Here is a 12,248-nt window from a genome sequence, read left to right on the forward strand (position 1 = left end):
ATAAACATTTTAGCAGAGAAGCTTCAGTCTGAAGGGAAGTGGTTAATGTTCTGTGTGTGGCAGTTACCTTCTGGCACCCTGTTTCCCTTTACAACTGTAGTATCGGGGATGGTGAGGGATGCTCCTCCTCTTTCTGGGAACTTGGCAAACCTGCCTGGAGACGCAGTTTAACAGGCTTGGGAAAACCAGCTCAGAGTCACAGATTTTTGCCTTCGTGGTTTCAATTCCTGTTTCCAAGAGTTGTTTTGTTGGGAGCACAGATTTCAGGTTAAAGGGAATACAGGTCCTGAGCCAAACAGTTCTTTTTCTTCAGTCTCCCATTCTAGCAAGTGAGGGGAAAAAAATTACAATTGCTTTCCTCTGTTCTCGGTTTTTGCTGGTGGTTTTGGTCTGGCAGACAAACCAGAGCAAAGAGGCATTTGTACAGGCTATACCCTGTGAGGTGTGAGTCAGAGCATTGCGTTTGGGCAACTGGAGCCGTGCACAGCATTCCCAACGGAGCATAAATCGCCTCTTGTGCAACCGTATCAATACTTTTCCAGGAAATGTGTTGCCCAGTAGTCGCTAAAAAAACATAAACTTTTTCTTGAAGTCTGGTATGTTGAAATCAACTCTCCTCAAGGAAAAACTACTGGTTTTGTTAAAATGTGACTCGAGGGGAGAGGGGCAGCTTGGCTAGCCCACGGGTCTGGGTTTGCCTGGAGATTGGGTGCAGATGCTCAGCCTGAAGCAGTGCCTTGTGGTCGATATCCCCAGAGGTTTAATTTCTTAAATACTCTGGGATCTTTGTCAAGCTTTTTACTAACAGGCATCTGAAGCTCATAGCTCCATCCTTGTGCAGAACAGGAAAACACTTTGAAATCTAACACCTTTCTCCTTCAGCTCTGCCAGAGTCTTATCACAGTAAATAGTGTGTGTATATATATATTTTTTTTCCTGTCTGAATAGGAGGAAACCCTTGAGCTGAGGCCAGGCATTGCCTTGATTATGTAGTGTAAGGTCACTGCAGGAGTTGTGCCGATCCCAGCAGCAGCCCTGCGCGAAGATGTCTTTGCACAGCTGGGAGCAGCGCAGAAGGGAAGCGGTGCTGCTCGGGGAGCCCCAGCAGGTTTTAATGCACTTCAACTCTTGCTGGCTCTACCCTTCCCATCTGTTGCTTCTCTTTTTAGCTGGGGAGTGGTATAGGAGCCTTGCTGGGTGCAAAGTCCCTTTGAGCGAGCACAGAAACTGCACAGAAAGAGAAGGGGGTGGCTCACGGGTGTTTGGTGCTGGACTTACACTATGCAGCCTTCCCAACCGAGATCTTGTCTAAATCATGGCATTTCACTTGTCTTTATACAGGTTTATATGGGTTTTTGTATTGACTGGTGGATTTACATTTATTCAGTGTAACACTAGATAGTGGCTGTAAGTGCATGGCATGTAACAAGGTTCCTCAGTGTTTGGATCAAGTCCAAATCCTAAAATGAGAAAGGGAAGTAAATCGGACCAGAATAATGTTTTGTAATATAGATACCTTACTTCTAAATAGGCTTCTCTGATTCATTGTTTTTGCCCAAACCAATTCATCCATTCATCCCCCAAAAAGTGTTATTAGAAGAGGCTGGAGTTCCCTGATGATCTAAGGAAATGTAAAAGGAATTTTCAGGTTTTTTAAATATATTTTTTATTACTTTTTTCATTTGTCTTAGAAAGAAATATGAAATCTGCATGCAACCTTCTAAATATTTCAAACATTTAAATAGCATATGATAATTTAGCAATACAGTACATTATACAGCAAGATAATATAGGGAGACTTCCTATAGTATATTTACAAATGAAAAGGTAGTTTTGTTATTTTAAAAAGAGGAATGCACTGCTTAACATCGAAGTATTACATTCAAAATAATGAATATGTGGTATTGTGACTAAAACATATATAGGTATTTGTTTGCCCTAGCGTATTTTTCATAAAAAGGTACCTTTTTAAAGGCTTTTTTGTTGCTACAAATCTAGGAAATCATACACAATAGTCTTGAAGCTTAAAATGTCTCAATACTGAAGCCACAAACTTCCTGTAAGAGCTTCAAGTGGAGAAAAAAATAAACATTTTCTTAGTAATAAAAATGACCTAGAAATGCTTTCTAACACATGAGATGTTAAATGGGAGATATGGTACACTTCACCTTGCAGCAAGACCTCAAGTCCGTTAAAGAAGAGGTACACAAGTGATGTTCATGCTCATCTGACGATGTGCTGAGGGACCTCACTTCTGCAGCTACAGCCACGATGTTGCAGTGGCATCTTCCCCAGCAAACTCATCTTTGGTCCCCACTTTGCCAGACTAAGGTAGGGGCTGCAAACATGACAAACAACCACAGCACCAAAGTTTTCCCACTGCGAAAGGGTGAGGGACATGGCTGTAGAACACCTTTACAAGCATTACTGTTTGTCTAATGAGCTTATAAAGCTCGATTGCAATCATAGTGAAGTATGAATGAGTAACAATAAAAAAACAACAAACCCCAAACCAACCTCTTTAAAATGAAAAGCATGAGACTTGGTACAGAGCAGGCGGGTATGAAATCTGAAGTGCAACAGATGCTTGTGAAATCTGGAAGCCTTTTGCAGACGGCTATAAAATGTAAAAACTGACCCTTGGTAAAAAGTGCTTTATAATAATATAGAATTTGTGGTTTATGTCTGTGAGAGAAATAATCTTCTGCGGAGCCTGGTCCTTCACCAGCCAAGGGAGTCCTCTCCATTCCTCATGCTGCTTCCTCTTATTCTTCATAAACCCTAAACAGAAGGAAAGCCAAGAGCAAGGTGTTTAAATCACTACTGAAACAACTCTCTTCCTAATAATATAAAAATAATAAAAATCCCACAAAAAAACCCAAACACCCAACCAAAACCAACAAAAACCCCCTAGAAACCAGATTTTTTTTTTGTCTCTGCTTAAGTAAATTGGAAAGTAAGTTATTGACTTCAGCAGCCACCAGATTGCTCTCCATGAAGCATGTGTGACAAGGGCTGGACTTTGGCACGGCTGCATCTTGCAGGTGTGTGGGGAGGAACAGGCTCTGCCACAATTGTCAGGATGCATGAGATGGAGAAATCCACATCTGCTAATATGCTTTAACCATTGTAAAATCCCTCTTGTATACAAATGTTGAAGTATATCACAAGCTGGATGTAGATAATAAATTCACAGTATCTGTTACGTTTGGAATAATATTACACCCTATGTTGTTTTTCTAGCGATGTCCTAAAAAGACTGCTTGGCAGGCTTATCTGCTGGAAACTCTTAGTTGCGCAGGCTCTTTGGGTGCAAGCTGTCTTCTGTGGCATGGGGAAAACCAGGGGCAATGCTATTTTGTGGAAGAGGTTCATGTTTGTACTGTGTAGCCTTGACTTTTCCTGGGGAGCAGCACAGGGGTTTTGGGACAGCTGGTGCTGACTATTTATTATGACGACTGGGTTTAATTCAGGCTCTTTGTCTGCAGTATTGACTTGATGCTGCGGTAGCTGCAGTGTGACTTGACTAACTGGGCAAGCAGGGCAGCGGTGTCAGGGACCTGCTGGGTGCGATGCAGGAGTGGCATGTTGAGCGGGGCGTGGAAGCGAAGGTAAAACCCCAGGGGTTACGCTGCATCCCTCCTACACACCCCAGGCTGGCAGCAAAGCCATGGGGATGCTGCTCTCACTGTCCTTCCTCCTCTCCCTGGCAGCAGGGGCAGCCTCCCTCCCCTGGTTGCACTTTGAGGAAGCCTTGAGTGACCCTTATTATGGGCTGTGGTGGGGACTGCAGGCAGGACCCTGACCCTCAGCCTTGCTTAGTGCATCCCTCCGCTCTGCCTGCTCAGGGGAGCCCTTCATGTTTCCTGAAAGCACAAGCCTGGGGCTGAGCATCCTTTGCCATTTTAATAATGGCCTTGAAAAAAACCCAAGCAGTGGAAGAGTGTAAATATGTGGTTTTGCAGTGGTCAGGGTTTCCCCACATGCTCTGGTTATGAAGCAGCTGCGGGAGCTGGCAGGGAGCCATGGCAGACGGCCGGGGGTCTCGGCACCCACCGCCACTCGCATCGCAGGTGCCACCGGGCGCCGTGTGGCTATGCTGGAGCTTGCTGGTACCCTGGAACCTGCTGGGAGATGAGGCTCGCTGGCTTCATTTGAGCTCAATTTTGGAGAGCAAATTCCCCATTGGTTGAGGAGAATCGGGGTTTGGTGGGACTGTACTGCGTGTGGAGGCTCTTTCCTGGCCATGGCTGGAGAGGTGGTGGGAGTTGGGCAGCTGCCCCTAATTACAGATAAGGGACATCACTACTGGCCATCAGCCATCAGGAATGCATGTTTTTTGCTGTGTCTCTTCTATCTATGATGGCTTGCAAAAACCAAAAATTAATAAAGAAAAATCCTTTTTCCAAGGGAGAAGGTAGCAGAGACCTAGCAGCAAGTTACTGTTTTTTTCTGTGAATGATATGCTAGTTAAAACTGGCAAATATTTGCGTCATCAGATATTGATGATTTTGAGGTGGTGTGATTAAAGTGTGTGACAGGGCATTCTCTCCCCAGCTCTGCTGACTGCTTTCCTTGTGACCGTGTGAAAGTGATTTATAGCTTTCCTTCTCAGCTTTTTACCCATAGAAGGGAGGTGAGTGTATGTAAATAACTGAGAACATCAGCTGATGAATAGTTTAACAGAAAATAATTACTATTTATAGTCAGAACAGCCTAACCCTAAAATAGAAGTGAGGACTGCATGTGGCAGGAAAGAAATAACATCAAGAACATCCATTTATCACTGTAATTTTGGTAATGAAATACATCCTCCCTGCTGGATAGAGCCTTTGGTGTATGTGCACGTTTTCCTGGCCTCCCTGTGTCTGAATGCTGCTAACTGCTCAACCTGCCGCTAAAATTTTTCCCCTTCGCCCGTTCAGCAGCTTCATACTTACCTGCCTTTCTCTTTCCATACTCGGTACCACTTCAGCAGCCTCACTGTGTTTTGGCGTTTGGGGTTTAAGCAGTGCTGCTGCTCGCCCCTCACCCGCGTCCACAGAGTCACGCTGCAAGGCAAGTGGGCACAGGTTACAGGGGTGGTGGGAGACACCTGTCCTCTGCTGCTCCTCCAGGGAGATGCCAAAATCGCCCGGGGGGGCTCTCACCCAGGTGGGCAGTGGGAGGCTTATCGTGCTCTGTGTTTTATGGTAGTTACTTGAGTTTATTGCAATAATATCGGAGCAGATCTTCAGCTGTTATCAATCAGTGCAGTGCAATATTGTCCACTGTTATACTAGGTTGTACCAGATGAAGACTTACCAGCTGTTTTTAATCAGAGGATTTGCTCTGCCTGTCTGTTAAATATTGTCTTTTGAGCTTAATAGCTGATTTAATTAGGGCTCATTCTGGCAACCACAAGGTCTTTGCGTGAGGAGATGGTTTCCTTGCACTCCAGAATATTGCATCAAAAAGAAAAGATCAGACTTGTTTCATTGATAATTTTTTACTTTTTTCTGATTTTTTTTTTAGTCCACAATTTTTTAAATACTTGCACATGGCAGAGTACCTGTGTGCCCAACAGATGAGCTCTGAGCCCCAGCATGCAGTCCTGGGGGCTTCAGCCTCCTCTGATCCCACTCTCCTGGCCAGCAGCAGCGGATCAGTGTCCCCTTATTGTCAGGACAAAGTGTGCTGGGAGGCACAACATGGCAAAAGATTTCTCGTTGCTTTAGGTTTCCTCCCAGAGGGCTTAGTGCAGCCATCAGTGGTTGGTCTGCCACAACCAAGGTGACACAAGAGCTGCTTCCCAAGGAGAATGGCTTTCCAGAAACACCATGCCTGGCATCACTTCTCAGAGCTCAAAATCAAAGAGTTTTCTGTTTTGGTAATTAATTTTGCTATTTAAAGAACCCAAAACAACCAACCACGGTTTATACTGGAATTATTAGTTTTCTGGAAAAACCATCCTTAACAGGGAAACACAGATTTTTTGATTTATGTAAAATACTATAATGGAATTATTTAAATGCTGCTAGAGACAGGAGTAAAATGACACCAGAAATCCAGAAATACCTGTACCTACTGATGGGCTTTTTTTTAAGGCTGGTTCAGAATGGAGCTGTTTGTTTTCTAACACAAGAAAGTGCCTTGAATTAAAAAAAAAACAAAACCAAAAAACTTTCCCAGCTCACCCACCCTGTGCAGTGGGGATGTGCCTGACAAAGTGAAACGCTGCATGTTGCCTGCATGATCTTAGCTAAGGGTGTCACCACATTTCCCATTTCAAGGTTATAAGAGGTGTTCTAACAGTTCTTTCCATTTGATTGACTTTCTTCACTGCTCCCCTTTCTGCTCCACCTGTATCAGGTGTAAGCTAAAGTCACAAAAAGATAAGGTGTAACTTTCAGGTGGTTTTCTGGGAGGATGTGGCCCTTTCCCTCAGTGTGTGAGAAAGTGGTGGAAGGTCTCAAAGAGCCTCTGTGGCCACAGGCATCAGAAAGGGAAAGGTAACCACTAAAATCTATGGACTATCTTGTGTTCCAAGGGTGTTCTTGGCAATCCCTCTGGAGATCAGTACGTGCACGGTGAGGGGAGTTCTCCTGTAGCTTTGAATGGGAGTGAGAACAAACCTTCACCGAAGGCAGAAGGTATGCAAGTTTTTAAGGAACCTGATGCCAGTGCAAAGTTTCTCCATCCAGCAGCCACCTCCTCAGCAATGCTGTCTGCACTGGCTGATGCCAGACCTTGGCTTGGGTTTCTCTTCTGTCAGACCATAGAGGGTATTTCCAGAAAGTGATAGACAAGCTGAATTGCAGGGCAGGAGCACGAGAGCCTCTGAAAAGCAGCAAGCCCTGCATTTGCACCAGAAGCAGACATGGACAATTCTGCATTTAGAAGAGCCTGCAGTCCGAGGAGGAGAGGATGCATGGTTTGCCTCTGAGGTGAAGTGGGTCTTGTCTCAGGCTGAGGTGTGTTGCTTTGGCATCACATGCAGGTTTTCTGCTTTAATGCTGGAGGCTGGACAGCAGAGGAAATATTCCCAAGGCAGCTTCAAGGTCCTCTGTGGTTCCTGCACAGCCCTGATGCTGTGGGCACAGGGCTGGGTGGCATTTTTTGGGCATGACCTGGCTCTGCTCTTGGGGATGCTGGTCTGGCTGATTTGAGGGGACATGCCTAAGAAGAGGCACTGTAGGAGCTCATACCCCAAGTAAGGAATTGTCTGGATGGGCTGCAAGTAGAGGTTGAGGGATGGAGAAGGGGCTCAAGCACCAGAACTTACACATCCAGTGAGATCCTGCCAGTGGGATCAGAGACATGAGCTGGTTCCAGGGGGATGTGTGTGCTGAGCTGTCCCTTAGCTGTCCAGGGCTTCGTGGCTGGAGCCTTCACCCATGGTTGTCTGTGCCAAAATCCTCCCCAGTATGTTGATGACTCCACGGCTGCAATGAGCACCCTGGATCAGTTTGTAACCTCCAGCATCTTGTGCCCCCATGCTTCTTGTCTGCAGGGGTGGTGGGGCTGCACCTCTGCCCACGAGCACCCTGTCCCCAGGGGCACAAGGATGCTGGCTCTCATCCTTTCACCCCAGGCCAGTGCAGGGACTGCCATCCTCGGCTGTCCCTTGGGAAAGGTTCCTCGCAGTGCCTGTTTCCCATCAGCTGTTCTCACCCTGACACAACCCCCCTCCTTGGGATGTGACAATATGTGGAGGGGGGTTGGATCCTTTCAGGCAGGCATAGCTAAACCTCCCTGCTATTTTCCGCTGCTTTTCCTCATTCTGGGAGACAGATACACACACAATTACTGCTAGATGTACTGTGAATCTTGATAGGTTTTGACTAGACTGAGGACTCGGTTTAGCTGTCTCTTACTCTGTATCACAGCTCTGCTGGGGGGGGGGGGGGGGAGATTATGGCCAAAGACAAATTCCTTCCTAAACCGCACCCCCATACTTGCTGCTTCTCTGCCAACCATAATTTCTATCCCATTTCTGCTATATGAAAAGATACAAGAGCTTTTCAGGAGGGCAGGAAGGGACCCAGCTTTAACAACTCATTTTAGATGATCACTGCAGCAACAAAAACACAGTTGCAGGAATTTAGCTCTTCTGTGCCTTGTCCAGAGGCTCTTGGATCAATTGGTTCTCTGAATATTAATTTCAGTTTGCTTTCAATGCTGGCTTCAGACTGCAGGCGGTTAGCTGGGAAGGCAGTGATGGCAGTGGGTTAACCCTGCCTGCTCCGTGGGCAGCAGCAGTGACAGGAGAGTGATGGGACAGATCCGTCCCTGCAGCCGCTGCAAGCGCAGGGCAGCCCTCCGAGCTTCAATAGCATTGCTCGGCACTGCATAGCTACCCAGCTGGGGAAGGAACCACTCCTGCACAGCATTCAATCTTTCCCGACTTTCTGATTGGAAGTGAAATGTTGCATTAATGAGATTTATTTTATAACCCCCGGCCACCAGCTGCTTTCGGGCAAATGCCTGGAGCGGGATGCAAAGAGTTAGTGCTCCTCTACACCATTGCTTTACTATGGAAAGGTCAAAGCAAACAAAGTAAAGCTGCAAGGAACTGATTCAGGCAGTGATGCTCTACAAGCATTTTTCTGTTCAGGTCACCGTCAGTGGATTTGGGTTTCAAAGAGGTGGGTCTGATGCTCCCTGAGCTAAGTATTGCTCACAGTGATGCCAGCGTAAACCTGGAGGAAGCCTAAGGGAGCGCAGCTTTCCATTCCTCCTCCATACACCCTCCACCAAGTCTGGCGAGCCATTTCTGTGTGGGCAGGATCAGGCTCATGTGGTATCTCCTTGTTTGTGCCAGTCGGATGGGCAGCATTTGGCCCCATGGGCATTACAGAACGCTGGAGGTGGTATGCTGCTTGGCAGGGCAGGACTCGGATCCTGCTGTTAAAGCACCTTTCTAAGAAAAGCAAATGGCAAGTGCTCAATGAAGGAGCACAAGCACTGGAGTAAATCAGTCCTTGGTGTTTTGGGGTTGTGGCTGCTCTTGGGACCCTTTTTCCCCTCTTAGGTGGCAGAGGGGCTTGGCACGGTCTTCTTGGCTAATCTGCTCTTCTGGTCCTTACCCAGCCCCACGTGCTAGCTGACCAGTGCTTTGTTGGGGGGAATCTTAAGATATCCAAACGAGGACAGACACCCCCCCCACCCCCCTGCAATCACCTATATTTAAAATCACAAAAACTCTCTCCTTCTGAGCCAGTCATCAGAGATGTCAAAAATTCCTGTACCTGCCTGCGTTCGGTTAGTGACTACATCACTTTGAAATTTCACGGCTTGCAGGGAAACTGGGAGGAAAGCGCTTTCTTACATGCTAGGTAATCCCACTAAATGCAAGGGGATGGCTCTGGTACAACGCAGGGGAAAATCTGACTCTGGTTGGGAACACTCTTCCTTGCAGAAACCACCACTGTGGACCAAATTCTACTTATTTTCTTATCCTGCATGCTCAGAATAACTTCAGTAAATAGTTCTGGATTTTACATCGGGCAGTTCTGAGTAGGATTTGTCCCTGTCTTAATTTGAACTAACAATTGTCCTTTTATCACTACCTGTTCTGTAAATATTTCCTTGAGCAGAAAAAAATAGCGTCGAAAAATGATAGCTGGGTTTTTGGTCAGAATTGCACATTTTATTGCATCCAGTACAGCAAATGACTATTCCCAGAAATTAGCATGCCAGGGCATGAGGAAAACAAAGAACAAAGCAGGAACTTGCAGTATAAGGTAAAGCAGTTTAGCTGATAGGGAAACAAAGCAATAAATGAAGGAAAACTTACATAATCATCTCTTCCACACAAAACGGGTACCTCGGTTTTATTTCCAGCTTCCGTACATTAGAGAATCTTATTTTAGGACCTTTTCTCGAACATTTGCACTTTACGCCTACAAGAGAAAGCATTTTCTGATGTGTCTGCAAAGCTGCCTGCATACCAAGTGTCCCTTCCCCACCAGCCTGTGTGCGCACAAACTTCAGTGGGGTCTTTCAAGCCTTGGTGGGAAAAGCTGAAATTTGTTACTGCTGTTGAACTTCAAAAGAGCAATACTTTCTTTGCTATGTCACAGGAAAAGCTAGTTGACTCTCTGGGAAAAATGGCTGAGAGCACTATATATGTTCTGAGGCTTTGTAAATATGAGAGATTTTTTTTAAAGTGCACCTGCTGTGATTAAATGTAATTGTATTCAACAAAAGGAAATGAAAGAGTCAGAATTGGCTTTAACCTGAGCAAGTGAGTGCACACCTTGGCTACTTTCACGTTCGCTCACATCTCTCTTGGACTTTGTAGGACTTTGTCGTTTCTCCTCTCACGGGTGCTGTGGTGCATTCGCAGCCAGACAAAAGCTGAGCGTTTTCTAAACCACCGTGTTTCTGCACGGCAGGGAATGCACACTGGCACGCTCGGTCATATTTGTGCTACCGCATCACATCCAACTCTGTAATATTTGCCCTGCAAAACCCACCCTCGGTTTCGAAGGAGATATTTGAGCTATATTCCGGAATAACAGAGAACATGGCATGACCTCCCACACGGCGGGCTGGGGTGCCTGCCAGTGAAGACACAACTTTTTTGCCTGTGTTTTATCTCTGCTTCCACCCTTAACTCGCAGCTACCTGACCCGCAGCTTCCATACATCCCTCTTTCCCAACATGCAGGGGACAGCCAAACGCAGCTCAGGGCTATCAAGAGGCAAACACGAATTCCTGGGAAAACACCCCCCTGGGAAAGAGGTTTACATGGGAATAAGCAGAATAAACCAATTTACCTTCCGCGCTGGCTAAGCACATGGCGATGAAGAGCAGAAGCAAAGCTGCTGTCAGGAGCTTCATGGCGAGACAGCAGGTACCTAAAGAGACGCCGGGGGTTTAAATGTGCGTGCCCCTTGGGCTGGTCCCCCGGTGCCCCCGTCCCCGGGGCGGGCTGTGGCGGGGGGCGGACAGCAGCGAGCGGCTCCCGGCGGTGCGGGCGCTGCCTGCCGCTGCCTGCGCTCTGCCGCCTGCTGCCCCTCGTCCTCCTTTAAAACCGCTCCCGCTGCCCTGGCTCCCGGCTCATTAATATGCAGAGCAACTCCGCGGCTCCCTCCGCTTCCTCAGCCCCGCCGGGGAGGGAGGGGACCGGCACCCCGCGGCCGCTGCCCCCCCGGGGGGGAATCCATCCCCCGCCACCCCCTGCATCCCGGGGGCGGGAGCGCTGCGGTGGGGGGCTGCCCCTGCCCGCTGGGACACCCCTCACCGGGAGGGTGGTTGCTGGGGGGGGTATCTGTGTGAATGGGGCTGCTAGGTGGGACACCCCCCCCCACACACACACACACACTCCCGCCTGCCAGCGCTCCAGGGAAGCCCACTCTCCGCAGAAATTCCCAGGCACCTCGGAAATAAGATTTGGAGAAGTGTCGCCTAGGAAGGGGTGTCACCTATTGCTTTAATATTAATTTTCTAACTTTAAAAGGCTTCTAAACCTAAAGTAAATCTTTGCGAATTAAGGGGGGGGGGGGGGGGCGGCGGAATATTTCTAAGTGCATTGTTGGGTGGGTTTGGCATGTGGAATGCTTTCAGGAAATAAGATCAATTTGGGTTGCTTTAATGAGCGCTCTGGCAACGTCCTGCTTCGTGAAGAACAGGGCAGCAACACGCAGGGACTCTGCGGGTGTAATACGTGTTCCCTCTCCCTGGCTGAGCCCGTTCCCGATTTCAGCAGCAGCGAAAATAGCATCTTTAAACCCCAGATTCCAGATTTTTGCCTAAGTGAAATGGGTGAAGATCAGAGTTGTGTCTCTAATCTCCTTTGCAGGACTGTATTCAAAACACATTGCAGATCAATGCCTCTGCCGAGCCCCGCTTCATCTCACCCCCCCCAGCATACCGGCCCCCGCTCCCCACTCGCGCACCCATCGGCGTTATTAAAACCGACCGAACCCAGCCACCCTCCGGTGCCGGCGGCGCTTGGGAAGGACACGCCACGCACTCCCGGCTCCGCTTGCATTTTAAGTTTCCCACATGGCTTCGTTCCTGCCGGCTCCCACTGGCAGCGGCCATCCCGCTGTGTTCCCGGCCCGGGTGTTGGCAGGCGGCGAGTACAGCCCTACCACACACAGCCTGCACGTTGCGCGCAGGCAGCTGCCTTGTTCCTGGCCCTGGGTTTCATGCGGGACGTGCCGACACGCCGAGAACAGCCTGCCTCTGCTGCCCTGCATGGGATGGGGGAGCAGGGGTGGGCGGCACGTTGGGGACACGGCTGGGGGGGGGCTGGC

At 48.1% G+C, this 12,248-nt stretch overlaps 1 protein-coding gene across 1 annotated transcript; it reads right to left on the bottom strand.

The window, feature by feature from the left end:
* Positions 1-1,650: 1,650 nt before the first annotated feature.
* CXCL14 (C-X-C motif chemokine ligand 14) lies at positions 1,651-11,058 on the bottom strand. The gene is made up of 4 exons (XM_040604957.1): positions 10,764-11,058; positions 9,779-9,884; positions 4,941-5,051; positions 1,651-2,781 (listed from the first exon to the last, which is right to left on the bottom strand). Exons 1-4 carry the CDS (start codon positions 10,825-10,827, stop codon positions 2,766-2,768), a joined length of 297 nt encoding a protein of 98 aa, XP_040460891.1. The 5' UTR covers positions 10,828-11,058; the 3' UTR covers positions 1,651-2,765.
* Positions 11,059-12,248: the final 1,190 nt, after the last annotated feature.

Source organism: Falco naumanni, chromosome 8 (assembly GCF_017639655.2).
Source record: "Falco naumanni isolate bFalNau1 chromosome 8, bFalNau1.pat, whole genome shotgun sequence".
In the NCBI taxonomy this organism is placed as follows: Eukaryota; Metazoa; Chordata; class Aves; order Falconiformes; family Falconidae; genus Falco; species Falco naumanni.

Excerpts from the sequence above, each read along its gene's own strand:
- CXCL14 (XM_040604957.1), bottom strand. The coding sequence starts at position 10,827 with ATGAAGCTCCTGACAGCAGCTTTGCTTCTGCTCTTCATCGCCATGTGC. Across the intron at positions 9,885-10,763 it reads GTGCTTAGCCAGCGCGGAAG|GCGTAAAGTGCAAATGTTCG; the intron begins GTAAATTGGTTT and ends TTTCTCTTGTAG. Across the intron at positions 5,052-9,778 it reads TGTGTGGAAGAGATGATTAT|CGTGACTCTGTGGACGCGGG; the intron begins GTAAGTTTTCCT and ends CTTGCCTTGCAG.